The sequence below is a fragment of the Harpia harpyja genome, chromosome 23 (assembly GCF_026419915.1).
Source record: "Harpia harpyja isolate bHarHar1 chromosome 23, bHarHar1 primary haplotype, whole genome shotgun sequence".
NCBI classification, from domain to species: domain Eukaryota; kingdom Metazoa; phylum Chordata; class Aves; order Accipitriformes; family Accipitridae; genus Harpia; species Harpia harpyja.
Genome location: NC_068962.1, coordinates 17,867,522 through 17,885,610, shown reverse-complemented (window position 1 = coordinate 17,885,610; position 18,089 = coordinate 17,867,522). Strand labels below are relative to the sequence as shown.

General features: G+C 43.4%; 2 protein-coding genes across 6 annotated transcripts in view; both read left to right on the top strand.

Moving 5' to 3' along the window:
• TBK1 (TANK binding kinase 1) overlaps positions 1-7,982 on the top strand; it is a 34,398-nt gene extending 26,416 nt beyond the window's left edge. For 4 of the 5 annotated variants that reach the window (XM_052774229.1, XM_052774230.1, XM_052774232.1 and 1 more), the window contains exons 15-21: positions 62-138; positions 491-530; positions 2,843-2,944; positions 3,033-3,129; positions 4,122-4,228; positions 4,569-4,640; positions 5,438-7,982. In XM_052774229.1, the coding sequence (XP_052630189.1) occupies positions 62-138; positions 491-530; positions 2,843-2,944; positions 3,033-3,129; positions 4,122-4,228; positions 4,569-4,640; positions 5,438-5,489 (547 nt within the window). In that variant the 3' untranslated portion in view covers positions 5,490-7,982. Of the gene's footprint in view, positions 1-61; positions 139-490; positions 531-2,842; positions 2,945-3,032; positions 3,130-4,121; positions 4,229-4,568; positions 4,641-5,437 lie in introns of those variants that run through there. The other variant, XR_008233067.1, reaches the window with a different exon arrangement.
• Positions 7,983-10,428: 2,446 nt separating this feature from the next.
• RASSF3 (Ras association domain family member 3) overlaps positions 10,429-18,089 on the top strand; it is a 115,242-nt gene continuing 107,581 nt past the window's right edge. Inside the window, exon 1 of the mRNA XM_052774234.1 lies at positions 10,429-10,521. The gene's annotated coding sequence lies outside the window, so the exon portion shown is untranslated. The remainder of the gene's footprint in view (positions 10,522-18,089) is intronic.

The following is an 18,089-nucleotide window of genomic DNA, read 5'->3' as shown; positions in this document are numbered from 1 at the left end:
CATCAACAGGTACTTAAGTTTATATGTAAAATATCTCATTTTCTTCCTTTTGTCACTCTAGTCCAGAAAGGCTGCAGGCGCTGCTATGTTCCATCACAGATATTTATTATCAGTTCAAAAAAGACAAAGCAGAACGAAGTAAGTAACTTGATTCACTTTTAACATAAACTGTAATGTAAAGGACAGGTCAGTCCTTGTTCCACAAGGATATTTGTGGTAGGAATGGAGAGTTAGTCAGCAACCGTGACAATGTCTGTAGGTCTTCCGTAGTGAGATTCCGTCTTAAAGCCCATATGAATGAAACATCACTATTAATCTCATAAATTTGAATTGCAAGACTGGAGAGGAGAAAAAAAAAGTAAATGACCACTTTTACCTATCAGGATAGGAGAAGGAAACCATATAAGAAATGGGTAAACTTGGTGGAGTTTTACATAAATACAACTAACAGAATTAAACTGGTAATGTCTGTCATCTGCTCTGATCCTAGGGCTTCCTTATAATGAAGAACAAATTCACAAGTTTGACAAGTAAGTTTTGAAGTTACCTTTGGGAAATACCTTGATTGCTTTCAGGTCCTTCAGGTGCTCTTGCCAATAACCTCTTCTGTTGATTTTTATTGTGAATTGTAACCTCTTCAGGATTACTTTGTAAAAAATTTCCTTTAAATATCTTAAATACAGAGGGGTGCCAGCATATAATAATGAGGTGCTTTCTGGCAGTGGAGTTTCTTCACTGATAGACCTTCTAAATGTAGGTGTGAAATACCTGTTTGTTATCTGGGCATAACTGTCTTATAGGAGGTATATTTTTTCCTGGTTTTTTTTTTAGGGAGGAAAAAGCCCTCAGTAAGAGTGAAGTGACTTTGTAACTAAGGTGGAGATACTTTTCTACAGATTAATAAAATATGGACTAGCTGAATGAAATTCTAGAATTATTTAATCTTCCAGGAAATACAGCACACTATAAATATTAATGTAGTTCTCTATGCCTGTTTAAAATTGTCACTTATGAGAGGTGGCCGCGTTAAGTGTCTGTATGTTACCTGGGTGTCTAGACTGCCGTTAGGATCTACTGACTCTACTGACTAACTCTTGAGCAACTGTAAACAGCTGCTCTGCTCATGCGGCTGTACTTGTCTCAGGATTGATTCAGTCCTCATATGCAGATGCCTAGTACTATTTAAGTTGCCCTAAGGTGTCTGAGACATGCTCTGCGACTGGGAGGTAGGACACCAGACAAATGGGAAGCCTACACCTTTCTGGATAGACAGTAAGAAGCAGGGCAGGTTATCTTTGTGCATCTCAAATGATGCTAGATGCTTATGTTTAAGTAATTAAGTTATTCTCCTAGTGGCTGGTCAGTTGGGTGGTTCCCTAGACTTTGCTGAGTGCTATGTGAGTTTAGACATCGCTTCTGTAACTTTCTAAAAATTCTTGCGGTTGCTACCACTAGTGTGGGTTCACTGATGATTACAGATAGAAAGCTAACATGCAGAAAGCACTGGTATTCTCACAACCATGCCACTTGATTTTCCCATAGTGAAAGCTAAATGGGGTAACTGCCAAGTGGAGGGGAGGTTGCCTTAAGATAAAGGACAGTAGGAGCAGGAAACCTGTAAGACAAATCTTGATACGCTGAAAGAGACTTGGATGCGTCATTGCCCTGCAACAGCAAGGGATTGAATTTAATGTGGGAGATTATGAGTGACAATTTTGTCATATGTTCTTAAGGATACAGTTGGAAAACAGGCAAACATTGGAATGCAATCCATAGCTCATTTTAAAACTGCACTCCCTTGGGCAGATTAAAGAAATTTTAGGGCTTTTTCTACTACTCAAACTGTGTCCTTGCATTAATACGTGAATAACTTTAAATAAATAAATAGGCTTTATTTTCATGGTTTTGAATACTGGTAGATTTTCTACCACAAGTGTCTCCTTGGGATTGTTCAGGTATCTCTGAGATCCTAAGTACATCTTATCTTACTTGATTCACCCCAGAGAGAAATGGCAGTGGTTTTTGTTAAGAACTGTGTGCCATTAGCAACAGAGGCTGGCTGTTCCAGTACTTACCACTAGATAGACAAGGGAGCAGCACTCAATTCGGATTCTTCTTCTGGTTGAACGATAGGTATGCATGCCTGATGACAATCCAGCTACACTCTAGCTAGAAGCTGATTAACCAATAGCTATCATGCAAGACTTAATAAAATACCAGAAGCAGGTGTTAGACTGTAGTGTCCCAGTATCCCTTAGTTTTGCTTATTGGTGCAATGCATAGCATGGTGAGGCACTTACACTGGGATTACTGTCTGCAACACTAACCAGAACTGGGTTTTGTTTTGCTTTCCTGTCCTTATCTGCTTGCTTTTTTCTCTTGTCATAAATGTAAGCTGACACAAAAATCCTGGGTTTTTTTCTTGCATGTATATTACTCAGCACAAAGGATTATTCATAGATGCTGGAAGTTCCAAGTATCTGCAGAAGGCAAATAAGAAATAATAAGGACTTCTGTCCTTTCCATTTAGAATCCCTTTTCCTTAAAGTATACCTGCTTGGATAAATACTGACTCAGAGAAGACATTTGACCATTTGTTAATATACAGATAATTGCAACTAAATACTTCAAATAATATTTTTTTTCTCCCTGCTAGGGAATATTTTTGAAACATAAACTGTCAGTTCATGCAGCGTGTTGAATTCTTATATATTACAACAGCATGAATAAAGGTGGCTGAAGGGATTTTAAGTCCACATACCTCTTCTCCGAGTTTCAGAAAGTTAGAGGAACAGGGTTTTGAAAGCGGTGTAACACTGTTCCGGTTGTTTCTGTGTTGCAGGCAGAAGCTGTATTTGCATGCTACAAAAGCCATAGCTTTATTCAAAGATGAATGTGTCAGCAAGTATGATACATTTTTGGACAAGGCTGAGGACTGGACAAGGCAAGCTATTGATTTCTTTAATATTTGGTAACGTTCACTGCACCACTTTTATAAAGAAAGCTCTTAAAAGAGAACTTTTTTCTTTTAGGAAAATGCTTCACACAAGGAAGCAGTTACTGGCTCTCACCAACCAGTGTTTCGATATCGAAGAGGAGGTATCTAAATACCAGGATTATATAAATGAGGTAGAATGCTTCAAAATTATGTAAAATGTTTGCGTAGATAAAAGACTATTCCACATTTTTTAATGTCAGTAGTGTTGTTTATAATATTAAAATATAGGGCTGCATGGATGTAGTATTTGGTCTATAGTAGCTTCATTGCTGATGTCGGAGTGGCATAGAGACTGGTGTGATTTTTTGAATCCTGACTTGATTTTGGAGTTTGGTGGGGTTTTGTCGGTTTTGGGGCTTTTTGGTGGGGTTTGTTTTTTGGGTGGGTTTTTTTTTTGGTAGTGTTAGCATTCTCCCCCAAAAATCTGTGCGAATGGATGTGGATTCATTGAGAAGTGTTCTGTGTAACTGTTATCATAATGGTGTCTGAGCACCTAGAAGATTATCTTAATGCTCTTATGAAGCATAAAAACACTCATTCAAGATTAGGGGATACATGCTAAACTAACGCTGCTGGTGGCATGCAAGAACACGTTTTGTTAAAATTTGGATGGTGACTCTGCAGGATGCAAACTTATCACAATTACCTCAAAATTGAGAGAGTGAGAGCATTTTAATGCAGTAAAATTATTATTCTTTATAAAGGAAATATAAATGAAAGAAAAGCACCCGATAGGTGTAAAAGCAATTAAGGAATGGTGGAGAGCAGCATTTTACTTGTTATTTGTTTGTATTTTAGTAGCACTACCAAAGTCAGTTATTGATTAGGATCCTGTTGCCTTAGGATATCTACAAACATAACAAATAGATATTTCTTCCTTTCGAGAGTTTATTATGAAAGTAAAGACAGTTAAGAAGATGGAACAAATCAGGGAACTGTAGGTCATGGCAATACAAAACATACTATGATGATCTCAGCTTGGGGAATATCAGCCGCCTTACTACTGTAATGATTTTATAAGGCATCATAGCAATGGATAATTTAAAGGAGGATTTTAAGGTGGACATCAAGGTACGTATGACAACTTATTTTGTAACTTACATTTCCTTTTTATCTATTACAGTTACAGGATGCTCTGCCACAGAAAATGTTTGCAGCTTCCAGTGGGATGAAACATACAATGAATACAGTCTATCCAAGCTCAAACACATTAGTGGAAATGACTCTTGGGTAAGAATTTCTTAATTGGATTGATGTAATATTCTATACCTGTTATATGGCGAATTGAAAAAGAACATTTATGGTTGACTTAGTGATTGCTGTATTAAGATCAAGAATTTTATATTGCAGAAAAAAACTTTATTGCTAAAGTGGTGGTACAGATTTGGAAGTGAGTAGGGGACAACACTAATATATAATCTGTCACTTTTACTAAATAACCAACCTGTTATTTGTCCCTTATTTTGTATGTAATGACAAGTTGCTGAAAGCTGTGTGGTGGTGAGTGGTTATAGCAGATAACTGTCCCCATAAAAAAATGTAACCTTTCTTTTGCTTCATGTTACTACAGTATGAAGAAACTAAAGGAGGAAATGGAAGGGGTTGTTAAAGAGCTGGCTGAGAACAATCACATTTTGGAAAGGCAAGCAATTGTTTTCCCTTTTTGGGCTGATACTAGGAACGGGCTTAATTTGGTACATTTTGTAGATCCAGAACTTAAACTAAGGGACAATTCTATAATCTCTTTAACTGTAAATATATTTTGAACAGTTGATCTGAGGTGTAACCAAAAAAAAAAGTATTCAGAACCTTGAAACATTACTGTAAATAATTCTGACACAGGAATCGTGGCATTTTTGTTTCCTGTTACTTATGTTTAGCTAATAAAAATATTTGTTGCACAGACAGATTAATTCTGAATTTAAACACAATACTGTTGCAGCAATCCAGTGGTGTCTTTTAACTCCTCACTTTTAGAGATAATTTTTATCAACAGTGGAACTATACCAACCTGAATGAATGATTTTACAGTTTTCAGATTGCTTAAATAAAGTGAAGAGAAAGAGGTCAACATATTTCTTATAATCCTGAGAGGGTGGTGTTGTTATCGCATACAGACTAACTTTGCTTTTTTTCCGATGATGATGATGATAAAATATATTAAAAAAATGATCTCCTGAAAGGTTCAGGGTAAACTGCTGGTAAAGCTGAGTTTAGCTTCAAACCGAATTGGTCTTGTTTTGTTCCCCACCCCCAGTCCCATACTTGGAGCATTGTATCCTCTCTTCTATCTTCTTTTCACATACAAAAGTTAGGTACAAATGCATGTGTTGGCCTGTGGCAAGTAAAAGGAAAAACCCATAAATAAACTATAATGAATTAAGGATTGCTTCTAGAGTCTAGTCAATCACCTAAGAGTATACTGTTTTTTCATTTTAGATTTGGTGCTTTGACTATGGATGGTGGCCTGCGGAATGTGGACTGTATCTAGCTTTCAAAAGACCTGAAGAGGACTTGTAAATTTTTTCAAAGGGAAAAAAATACTGTTGGGACATTTAAAGGCAGATAATAAACGTGTATCCAGGGTTTTTTTCCCTCTACAACTGTAGTATTAAAAAAAATGTAAATATGTATAATATGTAAATATAAAAGAAATATATATCTTTTTTTGGTCGATGTTAGGATAGAATTACTCCCGGCAGGGAATTTAGCCCCTTGGAGGATCTCTGACAAAGTTGTAAAGGAAAAACCGTTGTTGATGAAATTGATATTTGTTTGCTTTGAATATTGCCCTATTTTTTCAGAATGCAATTTAGTCTTTATTGCAAGAGGACTTGCAGAACTCTAAACATTATGAATAGTCTTAAAAGGGTGTTTTGGATTTCCTTTAACCACCACTATTACTTTGGAGTCTAGCTGAATGTCTCTGATCATCACAGAACATGATGACTGTTTTAAATGAGATCTTTTTAAATAAGTGTGAATAGGGACTAAAAGCACAGATAGGACAGAGTGGAAATGCATTTCTCTTTCCTTCACATCCAAACTGTTAGTTCACTTCTACTTGAGAAAACCAATTCACGATATTTTTTAAGTTTCTCTCCATATTTGGTGCCATCTTGTCTATAACTATTTGACTGCTCTGTATATGGAAGTTTTGCACTCCAGGTTGTCAGACTGAATGTAAAAATTCCTTTTTTAGAGTACAGCATTTTCAGAATTTCCCTGAAATCTTGTTGCTCACCACAAGAGAAGTGGCTTCTTAAAATAAAATAGCTTTTTCAGAATCCTGTTTGCAGGCATAATTTTTAAAAAAGGTTAAATCAGTATTAGAATTTGTGGGCAGTCTGTAGACTAGATAGCATCATGCCTCAGTGGTAACTGAATATTGGAAAAATAAGTTACTGGTCTAGGTCTTGAAAAGGGACCACACCCACTGCTGACTCATGACTGAGATCAAACTTAGGCGGAAAATTTAGTAAGACTTATTTTCCACTATCAGTAGTTACTACTTTCAGTACTATGTGATCAGGCTGCAGAGAGGCAGAATGAAATGGTCTGCTCAAAAATATGTAGGAGAGGAGAAAGAGAAGAGGAAAACAAACAAACAAAAACTGGGAAAACATCCCTCACTTTGTTTGGGTACTACAGGTGTACTTCTTTGTTTCAGACGAAGAGCATGCAAATATTGCAGGACTCATTCTTTCCTTGTGGAAACCTGGCCATGGATGTTCAATGCTGTCCAATAGCACTTTTAATTGCTATATTATATCTGTAAGAAGAGCTGGACCAACTATATTTAGAATTTTCCATAATTAATGGTGAAACATTTAAGTATAAACTAAACAGTGGTAACCTGTGATAGCATCTGATAGTTTTGTGATGCTTATTCCCTGCTTATCTGTCCAGGTCAGACTACAAAACATTTCCATTGCATTTTTTTTTTTTAAATATTTGAATAGAAACTTACAAAATTTATAATTGATTCTTTCATTGTTAAAAGAAGAGGAAATTCTCTGCCTTGATGTCCAAGACCTGCTTTCCAGTGTTCTTGGTGAGAATCAAATATTAAAAGGGAATTCAGATATTTTTACACCCATGTGAGCAGCTGCTTTCTTTGCAAGCTTTGTCACCCCAAAAATCTAGCTATGCAAAGGGAGTGCAACAGTTTGTTACATATTCCTCCTTGGTTAGCCATGGCATTCTTAACTGTTTGTTTTAAAATACCGGAATCATGTCTAACTGGAATGTTTTAATGCCTGCTTGTACACTTGTTTATTCACATCCACAGTCTCACTGAGTGTCAGTAAAACACATGCGTAAGTGTTAAAAGAATTGGGCTCTCAAACTGTGCATAAATGGTATTTTTTCCAATATTATGTCTGTAACCCTTCATTGTTTCAAAGGTTCTTAATTTTGAAAGAAAAATGTTAGTTGGAGTATATAATTTTCAACTTCAATATACTGAAGCAGTCTGAAAAAGAAAGTTAATTGTAGTAACAATATAGTCTGTATATTGAATTATGTGCGGCATTCTTTTACATGGTTGAAAATGTTTTGTTATATTTTATGTTAATTTTAAACATTGCTGGTTTTAGTGTTGCTAAATACATCAGTGATCTTGTTAAAATTTCTTTTTCTAAAGCAATTTTAACTAAGCAGTAGCTAAGGAACTTGAAGTAATCAGTTCATAATCGACTGATTACGTTCTTATGAAGCAAGTATATTTTTCAAGTCAAAGCATAGCGTATAGTACCATGAATTTTTGGCTCAAACTAAGTGTCCTGATACTACCAGTCATGCTACCAATTTGCCAAAAGAAGTAATAGAAAGTAATATATGGTTCTTCCTCCTGAAGCTGCTTTACTGTTTTGGGGGGTTTAGCTTAGTATATTAATTATCTGTTACTTGAACAACCTGTCTTCATATGAATTGTGAAAATGCATGAATGAATGACTTAATGGCATAAATACATCATCAAACACTTGTTGTACAGCGTGTACTTACTTCTGTGTCTTTCCATAATTTCACTTTCTGTTAATTTCAGTATTACCTTATAATTTTTATTTCCTCATAAATACAATACAAAGCCTGAAATCTGAAGTAGCAAATTGCAGCTTAGTTTGCATTAGCCAGCTGTCCAGAAAACGTGTCCTGTACAATGGAATCACTAGCATAGGCTGTATGGTAGAGCCACTCATCCTTCTTATTTATTTTTTAACCACTCTGCTGACATGTTTCTGAACAATATTAGTTCTCTAAGAGCGGCAAAATTCCTAGTCTCTGCTAGGTGTGAAAAAGTCCACTGGTGGACCTCAATCAGTACTAATTTAGTTAATCACTGTAGAAGTGGTAATCGTGGAATATTTTGGATATAATACTATGGCAAAGATTAAAAAGGAGGAATGGAAAAGATTAATTCTCAGTTTTTTTAAGCTTGAAGCCTAGAAGAGGGGAGATGTGGAATAAACTCCAGTTGCCTAAACTTGGCTGGGTAAAATTAAACACAGAGCTGTTACTAAGTAGTTGCATATCCTGCTGTTACCGTGAAACCCATTCCAGGGAAGGCACGGTAACTGGTTTGGGTAGCCACATTTGGTTAGCTAAGCTGCTGATGGCTTCTAGCTAAGGACCTGGAAATCAGCGGGATGGACGCCCACTGTTGTCTGTGGAGGAATACTGGTTTAGCTGTGACCAGCCTGATGATGAGTGCTTTTAAACTGGCTTGTAAAAACTAAAAAAGATACTGGCCACCTGAAGATGAGTTAGGGGAGAAAAAAAGAATGGCTAGGGTCTGGAAAACTCACCTGAGAGGGACTGGGAGTTGGCTGGCTGAAAGAAAAGATTGGAAGAGGGAGGGAGCAAAAGTCTCTGGTCTTCTAAAGGCTGTTGGAGATCAGCGTTCAGCACCATGTCTGTGGTGAAAGGATTAGAGATTATGAATATAAATTGTAGTGCACAAACCAAAAAAATCCAGACTATGAGTTTGGAAAAATCTTTCTAATAGTGAAGAGAGTCAAGTGCCAGAACAGATTGTTCTGGGAACTGAGCAATACTGGTTGAAGAGGGATTTTAGGAACAGGTTAGCTGTTGGGAGCTCGTGTGGCTGATTCTGCCACTGGCAAAGCTGCATGATCTTTTAATTTTCTGTGCTTGGAACAGCTTTTTTTTGTTATTTGTTCCATTGATCACAAAAAAATGTGGTAGGGGTAGTATCCCTCAGCGGAGTTTGCTATTTTGACGCTGGTACAAGCCCGGCCAGCAGTAGTTGTACTTGCAGATGCGCATCTTTTGGAGAACTTTGCTTCCTGTTGACAAGGAAGATTGACAGCGATGGGTAGAGCTGCTGGTGTGCTACAAAGACAGGCGTACTGCAGTTGTTCCAAGTTGTATTCTGCTCCTGAAAACTTACACAAGTGTCGAACGCAGTCTGTGACTACCGAGGCTTCCACAGCCTTCCTGTCAAGGTACAGTTGTGTCACCGCTGCCTAGCCATGGGAAACATTTCTTGGACTAGCTGCTTTAAGGAACTTAGGCAGATCGTTTTAACCAGAACCTACTGAAGTGCATCACCAGCTCTTGCCAGCTCCCCCTGTGCCAGCGTGAGGGTTGCTTCAGCATCCTCAAGTACGTTTACGCTGTCCGATGCGGGGTTTGTTAGCAGTCCCAGAGCCGGTTGTGAGCAAGCGCATCTGGCCGCGGAGCCCTGCGCCGTGCTGGGGAGAGCGGAGCTTGGCACCTCGCTACGCAAGCCATTAGCTTTGCTTGGCAGGCACATTAGCTAACTCACGGTGAAGGAAGATGACGCTGGCATGATCGCACGGCTGCTCCCCTGGTGATGGCCACGGAAGCCCTACAACAGTTTCAGATTTAAGCGGACACGAGCAGTTTACAATCTTGAAAGAAATCAGGTGAAAAGATGTCACTCTTTTTTTGCACTTTCATTCCTTGGAACCCTCTCCACAAATGTGCAGATGAATTGTTAATACATACTGTATGTCCACGTCCTGAAAACGCGTTGCAGCCGCGCTACGTCCCACTTTGTACCACTTAAAATCTGTGCAAGGCTGCGTTAAAATAGACGATGTTTCTAATGTCTAGGAGACGTGACAGTCACACGTACCGGTAAGCTCACTGACAGCGTTTTCTGAAGCTGTACGTTGGACAGATCCGAGCTTCACCTCGCCTACGGTGCTGCGACTTGCTGCCAGCTTGCTGCACAAGGCGAGCCCGGGCTCGGAGGAGCGATCGGCGGGGCCGGGGCTCGACCTGCGCCCGCCCCCCGCCCGCGGCCGCCGCTCGCTGCGGTCCCGGCGCCGGGGGCTCTGCCCTGCCGCGGACGGGGCTCCCTGAAGCGCCTCCCGTGGGCACTTCAGCTTGGGAAGCAGAAACCGAAGTCGCCACAAGCAGTGTACTACTGGGTCTTGATTGTTTTATCTACGGTAGTAAAACGTACCTCCTGGAAACGCTTCGCATCTTCCGTTTGTAATGTACCTTGTTAGCGAATGCCTTGAAAACGGCAGGTAACAGGGCTGGTCGCCGCAACCGCTTTCTGCGGCGGCGGGCCAACAAGGGATGGGGGCCGGCGGAGCCGGAGCGCTTCGGAGCCGCCGCCGGCGGTTGTTCCTCCCCGAGACGGTTCCCGGTGAGCCGACTCGGGGAGCGGCGCGGCGGCAGAGCGGCGCTGAGGGGAGCCGGCGGCGGCCACGCCGCCCTCCCCGGCCCCCGCCCTCCCCTCCGCGCCGAGCGGCGGCCGCCAGGTCGGGGGAGGACGCGGGCGCGGTGCGGCGCGGCCCCCGCCGCCGCCTCCCCGCTCCCCTCGGCCGCGGGTGGCATGTGCGTGAGGCGTCAACCGCCGGCCGCTCCGCGGGGAGAGGCGGGCAGCGACCCGGCGCGCCCCGCTCCGCATGGCGGCGGCCCCGGGCGACAGGCGGGGGAAGCCGCCGCGGGGCCGGGCGGCGCGGGCCGTGTCCCCGCAGCCGGACGCGCCCGGCGGCCGCCGCCGCCGCCCGGCGCCGCCGCGGCCCCGCCACGTCCGCACCATCTTCGAGGCGCCGCCGCCGGAGCCGCCGCACCGCTTCGGGCCGGCGGCGGCGGGAACGTGGTGCGACCTCTGCTGCCGCTTCGTCCTCTCGCAGGGCCTGCGCTGCGCGGGTGAGCGCCCCGGCCGGCCGCCCGACCGCGGCCTCTGGCGGGAAACGGGCGTCGGGGGCGGGGAGCGGCGGGGCCGCGCTCCCTCGCGGGCGGCGGGTTCGGGGCAGCGGGGAGATCCCGTTCTCGCAAAAGGGAGGGTTACGCGGCTGGCGGGGCTACGTCGGGTGTCTGCCGGCCCGCGCCAGCGGCGCTGGAAGCGCCTGTCTCACCCGGCCCGAACGGGAGCCCGGCTTGCCCCACATGAATGAAGCGTTGGAGCCTGGGGGCTGCCAGCGACTGGGTGCCGGGAGCCGTGCCCTTCGTGCTGCGTGGCTGGGGCGACGGCGCAGCGTGAGGCGATGGCACAGCGTGAGCTGGCGGCGCAGCATGAGGCGATGGCGCAGCATGAGGCGCAGCATGAGGCAACACCTTAGCATGAGGCGGTGGCGCAGCGTGAGGTGATGGCACAGCATGAGGCGCAGCATGAGGCAACAGCTTAGCATGAGGCGATGGCGCAGCGTGAGGCGGTGGCACAGCGTGAGGCGATGGTGCAGCATGAGGTGATGGCGCAGCGTGAGGCGATGGCGCAGCGTGAGGCGATGGCGCAGCATGACACAGTGGTGCAGCATGAGGTGACGGTGCAGCATGAGGCAACAGCTTAGCATGAGGCGATGGCGCAGCGTGAGGCAATGGCGCAGCATGAGGAGATGGCGCAGCATGAGGTAATGGCGCAGCACGACGCAGTGGCGCAGCATGAGGTGACGGTGCAGCAGGAGGCGACAGCTTACCATGGGGCGATAGCACAGCATGAGGTGATGGCGCAGTGTAAGGCGAAGGCGCAGCATGAGGCGATGGTGCAGCATGAGGTGGTGGCACAGCATGAGGCGATGGCACAGCATGAGGCAATGGTGCAGCACAGGTGCAGCGTGATCCTGGTAAAAGCACTCCACCTCTACCCAACGGGAAGGTAATGCCTGTTACAGGGGGGTGTAGGCAGTGCTGCTCCAAAGGGTTCTTGTGGGCTCCCACCCCTGGCAAAAACCATGCAGTCTTCTCCCAGGTCTTTCAGGTAGGAGGACGCGCCTGCATCTTTGAGTATCGCATGTCCCGTGTACACACCACGTACGTGTCCTTTAGCTCTCGGAGCTCGGATTCACAGTAGGCAACGGTGTGTTTTCCTTTCCCTGCGTAGAAAACAACAGTTCTGCTTCTCAGCCCTTTTGCTACCGCTGCAATACTCTAAAATACAGGGATTTCATTTGCCTGCTAGCTCCTGTTCTTTATGGTAGGAGAACATACACAGTCTAGTGCTGGTGAAAAGTCCTCTTCTGCCATCCCCTGGTTTGAAAAGCATTTGGCCACATCGTTGGGTGTTGTGGTGGCCCTGAGAGCGGTTTCAGCGTGGCACCCAGCAGGCGGGCCTGCTTCGCTCGCTGATCCTTACCCACAGCTGCTGTGCTGCTGCACTTTTTAGGACAATCTAGTGCTATCCCTAGTGGAGGGACATGTTAAAGTGTGTGGTTTGCTTTTGATTTATGTCACTGAGCCTTTGTTTAACAGATATTTGAAACACAAGGTGGGACAGAAGGGTCAAACTTTTCCTTTTGTTTTGTTCTGGCTTAAGGAGATATAATAACCTCATACTGTCCCCTGCTGTGATACAAAATTTCTGTTATGATAGAATGTTCTCACAGTTACACTCACTTTCAGTAGCTCTATTTTTACAGTCACTCTTGGAACGGAAATACTTTGGCTGTGAAAATAAAATATTTTTTATTTAAGTTAGTGCACCATTTGTTCTGACAGGATGTGTAGTGCACTGATGTGAAAATAGACCTTAAAAATCATATTTTTTCTTTTATGATCAAATGCTCCATGGCAAGAACTTCAAGTGTCACATTGGATTATATATCTTCCAGCAGTATTTTCTCAGAACGATTACAGCTTACAATGTTTTTCCTTCTCCTCCATGACTAGCTCCATTTTTATGAGGCATAGTACTTCAAGCTGCTCTCTTAAATTGCTGTTTAAGTAGCATAGGAAGCATTCAGCATTTATGATCTAGCATGAATGTAATATTTGAAAGCTGTAAAGTGCTATGGAGATGAAAGGAAACAATAGCTAAAGTGCAAAAGGATTGCTGCAAGAACGTCTGTTCTTTCCCAGTCTGCAGGCACACCAGCGAGCCAGACTGATGAACAGATCTGGCTGAAAAATTGGCTGGGGGCAACAAAAGCAGTGGCTGTGTCAGGACAGCTCAGAGGCGTGGAGGAAAGTGTGGCCGGCTGCCCTCGTGGCTCAGAGCTGCTAAATCCGCTCTGTGGCCAGACGTCAGTCTGCACCCATAGTCACGGGCTCTTCTGTGAGTAAGCACATACAGAAGAAAAAGATGACCTTTGCTTTGGAAAGCCAGCAGACACAGCTGCGCTCAGTCTCTAAAGTGTGTCTAAACTGGCCTTGAAAGCTGCAGCAGGTGGATCCAGACTACAGCTGAATTTGTGGCCACTGTGGTAGCCTCTGTGAAAATGCCGTGGTCTCCTTTGGGTATCCCTTGTGAAGCAGAGATTACAACTGAGGTTAAAATTTCAAGTACCTTTCAAAGATTTTAATCTGCCTGGCAAGGTGTGACAAAGGTTCCCAAATAACTGTGTTTTCCAGAGGCTACAAGTGGTAGGGACTTTCATTTTATGTCAACTAAAAAGCAAAATGTAACAGCATCTTCCAGATGGTCCACTGCTGATAAAGAGGGAGCTACGTACTAAATTGTCATGATTCTGAGTCACAAAGACATAGACGTTATTTAAATTGCCCTATTTGAGTATTGGTTGAAGTCAGTTCTCACTAGGTTGTTGCCCTCAGACCAGATCAGAGTCAGAGGTGCTGAATTTGGTGGTAAGAATTAAAAGGCATGAGAAATTCCCTCTGGGATAGGGAAGTAGTCAAAGGGCATATCAAAGGAGTAATTTTAAAGTATTTAGGTGCAGACTTTTTCGAAGAGAAAAGGTCTGTGATGTCTTTATGGGAGCTGGCGTTTCCTTTGAGCATCTCTGGCCTTCCCCACAGGGATGGGGAAAATACCCAAGCTGAGCTTGAGCAGAGGCTAGGCTTTTCTTTTGTCATTTCGCAGTGGGGCTGTGGTTGTCTTTGGGTTTTTGTACGCTCCATGGTACACATTGTAAAGCGAGGTGGGATCCCTGGAGTGAATGAAGAACTACTGAGAAAAGGTCTTTTTGCCTTTTGTGAGATTTTTGTTTGTAATTCACAAGTTTGTTTTCAGGCTTCTGCTAAAAATTGAGAAAATACTTTCATATATCTCAGGCAAGAATGGAAAAAAAAAATTCAAGCAGATGAATGATCATCTGTTTCAATGCAGTGCACAAGGTGCACATTGTTCAAGCAACTTATTTCTTGGAAAAAAAATAAGGCAGTGCTGATATTTCTGGACCTCAGTCCAGGAAGAAAGCCAAGTGTAATGAAATACCTCTGAAAAGGATGCTTTGTAGTATCTGAGCTCTTGCTGTTGTTTTGGATTCCTTTTCAAGAGAGACTTAATTGGTTTAGCAGTCCAGACTTGCTCCACTATTCACCTTTTCACCTCTATTATTTGGGGTAAAAACCTGGTGATACTGTGCAGATGCAGAATGCCGTTGCCTGGCCTGACTTCTGTGCACAAAGTTGTTTGACACAGAAGCAGTCGGGATTATTCCAGTTAATACCAATGAAATGACATACAGTAGAGAGTGTTTTTTCTTTTCTAGCACTCAATTTTTCTTTCAATCTGAGAGTGCTCTGGAGTGAAAATTCTCGGTTTCTTATGCCATATTGATGGTTTCATGGTGTGTAGCATTATGTAGTGTAGGAGCCCTGGAGTTGTTGCATTGTTTCGCTGTATCATTTGGCATTTGAAAAATGAGGCATTTCTCATGGTTTTAGATGAAAGTCTATACTGCCACGCTTTGGAATACTGTTTCTGAGCAGTTTTACTTTCTCTGTAGTCTGGTCAACAGACAGGGTGTACATAGGTGGCGGGGGTGTGAAAGGAATTATTTTGTGGACTACTTGCTCTGGACTTGCTAGTCCATTTCTGTAACTTTTCTTTTACCTTGCATTTTGACGCTTTCATATCTGATGCACTTTTTCATTGAACCGAATGGAAATGTTGCTAAGCCTTTTCAGAAGTTTTACTCTTCATTTAAGAGAATATAGAGAGATTATAGGTCCTATATGACTTTTGGTTCAAACTTCTGAAGATACTTAACAGACGGTATTTAGAGGTGCCATGAAAAACAGATTGTTCCTTTCCAGTATTTAGTGATGGGACATGGTTGGGAATTTGTGGATGCTTTTGTTAAAAGCATGATCTTGATGAACTGATGCTTATTACTCTTACCAACTGTACGTTGCCCATGCAACAACGTATGTATTGGTGTTTGTATTGGGTTTATGTGGCAAGGTCGGTGGGGCTGCAGGAGCAAGAAGACCAGTACATTTTAATACTGTAAGGACCTTGCAAAGCAGAGACTCACAAGTGTTCGTTAAGCTTCCTTAAAAAGTTGCCTGCTAAAGGAAAAAATAGAATATTTCTGTCAGATTTCTGGTGGTTGGAGTCCTTTATAAAGGTGCAATCAATGCGCATCGAGTCAGTGGGTATCCTTTAAATACTAGCTGGAAGTGATGTCCCTCGACCTGTTTCCTCCTTGTCTATAGTGTTACTTTCTATACCCGAGGCATTAGGCCTGTAACGTTATCTGGGTGTAGTGTGATCTGTGCACAGGCAGATACCCCTGTCCCGGCATAGAAGCCTCTCCAGTTGCAAGGTGCCCTGCAGAGGTGCAGCAGCCCAGGGGAGCAGATAAGACTGCAAGTGTCCGCTTCCTCTCAAATCTACCAGCAGCCATTTCAGCTTTGTTCACTGAATTTTCTCTACATCTTTTTTACCCATTTTTCAGGCTTTGTTTTTTGAGCGACCTTCCCATGTGAAGCGTATGGCACAGTTTCAGGGCCTATCAGGGCCTTCTGTTTTAATTTCTAACATTTTTTTTTATGTTGGCCCTCAATATCCAGTAGCTGACTCCTGCTTTAGTGCAGTTGAAGGACAGAGGCGTTAGCATTTTAGTACATGGTATAGCTCTCTTACTATGGGGCTTTTTAAGTACCTGTAAAAACAAACAAAACCCAAAACAAAAACCCAAGCCCTTATTCCCTTAGAAGAAATTAGCATATATTATCTAAATGCCTCCTAACTGTCAAGAATGGTAGAGAAATAGATTGCCCCTTACAGAAATAAGGGTAAAATGTGGAGGGAAGGAGCAAACACAGGGATTAGTGATTTTTTTTTTCCCCTTCAGAAGGATATTTTTTTGACCATCAAATTTGCGTAACATACTTTTTTTCATGTTTTTAAAGAAGAGGATAGACATTGTCCGTTATCTCTGCAGTAGGAGTATGTTCATATTTAATCACATGTAATGAGGGGGTTAAGTTGCTAGAGCTACTTCTAGAGTTACAGCTTGAATTACCAAAACTGTTCAGCCTTGAAGGAGCCTCTGAAAGTTTTATCTAAAGAGTAAGAACTGGGGGGCAGATTAGAAATAGCGGTGGCGGGAGCCTGCTTCCCTTACCTGTTCTTTCTGCAGAGAGTTGTTTAATGATGTGCATCTCCCCAGATTTTCTTTATTTTCTTTTAAATCCCAAATTACCAGGTTTCCTCAGAATCCTCAGGGGCTGGAGCAGCAGGAGGTGGCAGGGTTTGGGTTGTGCTGGTGGAGCTCAGCTCAGAGAAAGCCCCATTCTCCTCCCTGTTGGGTTTGAAGGCGCGCAGGGGATCTGCTGCCCCAACGGGGCGTTCGCTGGAGCTCGCAGGGCTGGGGGAGCTGGAGGCTGCTGTGCCCAGTGCAGGGAGGAAGGAAGAGGTGTGGAAATGGAGAGCAAGAAGCAGCGTTGATGGAGCTTGCTCTTCAAGAGTAATGCTTGCTGTCTTCCTCAGTTTCTCTCTGCCTTCTGGGGCATTTCTGTGGTCTCCGCAGCCACAGCAAGGCTCCCACTGCTGCAAAGCTGAGCCCTTTCCCCCCCTGTTTGCAGAGGACAGTAACTCCTCACTGAGTTCCTTGGTTACTGGGGGTCCTGTTTTCTTGGCCTCTGACATTTCTCTTCCTGTGTGAGTCCCATCTTCCACCCCTAAGCCAAACACTGTCATACGTAGAGGCCTTCACCCATTGTCTGAGCACCTCTTTTTTTGTTCTCATTTTCACCATCTCATGGACAGTTAATTATGAATTATGGTGTCCTTCAGAGTTTGGGTGTCTCAGATGCAACCCTAAGAGACTACAGAGAATACAAGCAATTGTTATTCAGGTTGCATAGCAGTGAACATTCAGTTGCCAACACTGAAAGGCTCTAAAAATGCTGTGTGGTTCTCCCACTTGTCTTCCTCATGTGCTTTGGAGAGGCTCTGTAGGGAGCTCCTGCAGAGGCTGTTGTGAGTGGGCAGGAGCCCTCTCTGCCCAGGGCATCTTGACATGGAAATACCCTGTGTTTCATTTCACACGCAGCGTGGAAGGAGGCCAGATGTCATAAGGCTTGGTTTCGAGCAAACCAGTATTTGAGAGCTGACAGAGGAGTAGAAAGGAGTCTGCTAATGAAAAAGTGATAAAACAGGTGTTTCTTCAGGCAGTGTTCATAACCTAGGATGTCTTCAAGATGTGTAATAAAACATCAAAGCAATGATCTGTTTACAAAAGCAAAGAAGATCTTAGTAATAAAAATATTGCCAGTACTTGCCAGCATGATACCTCCTGATGGTCTGCTTGCTGAGAAAGCCTTGGGGAACCAAGGAGAAACTTGACCTTGTCACGTGAAAGCTTTGGAGACCTTGCTGTGTTTTGATGCCTGTTTTATACAGTCCTACCACGCTCAAAGTTCAACAGATGGTTAGCACTGCTTGGCCAGGAGTTAGGGG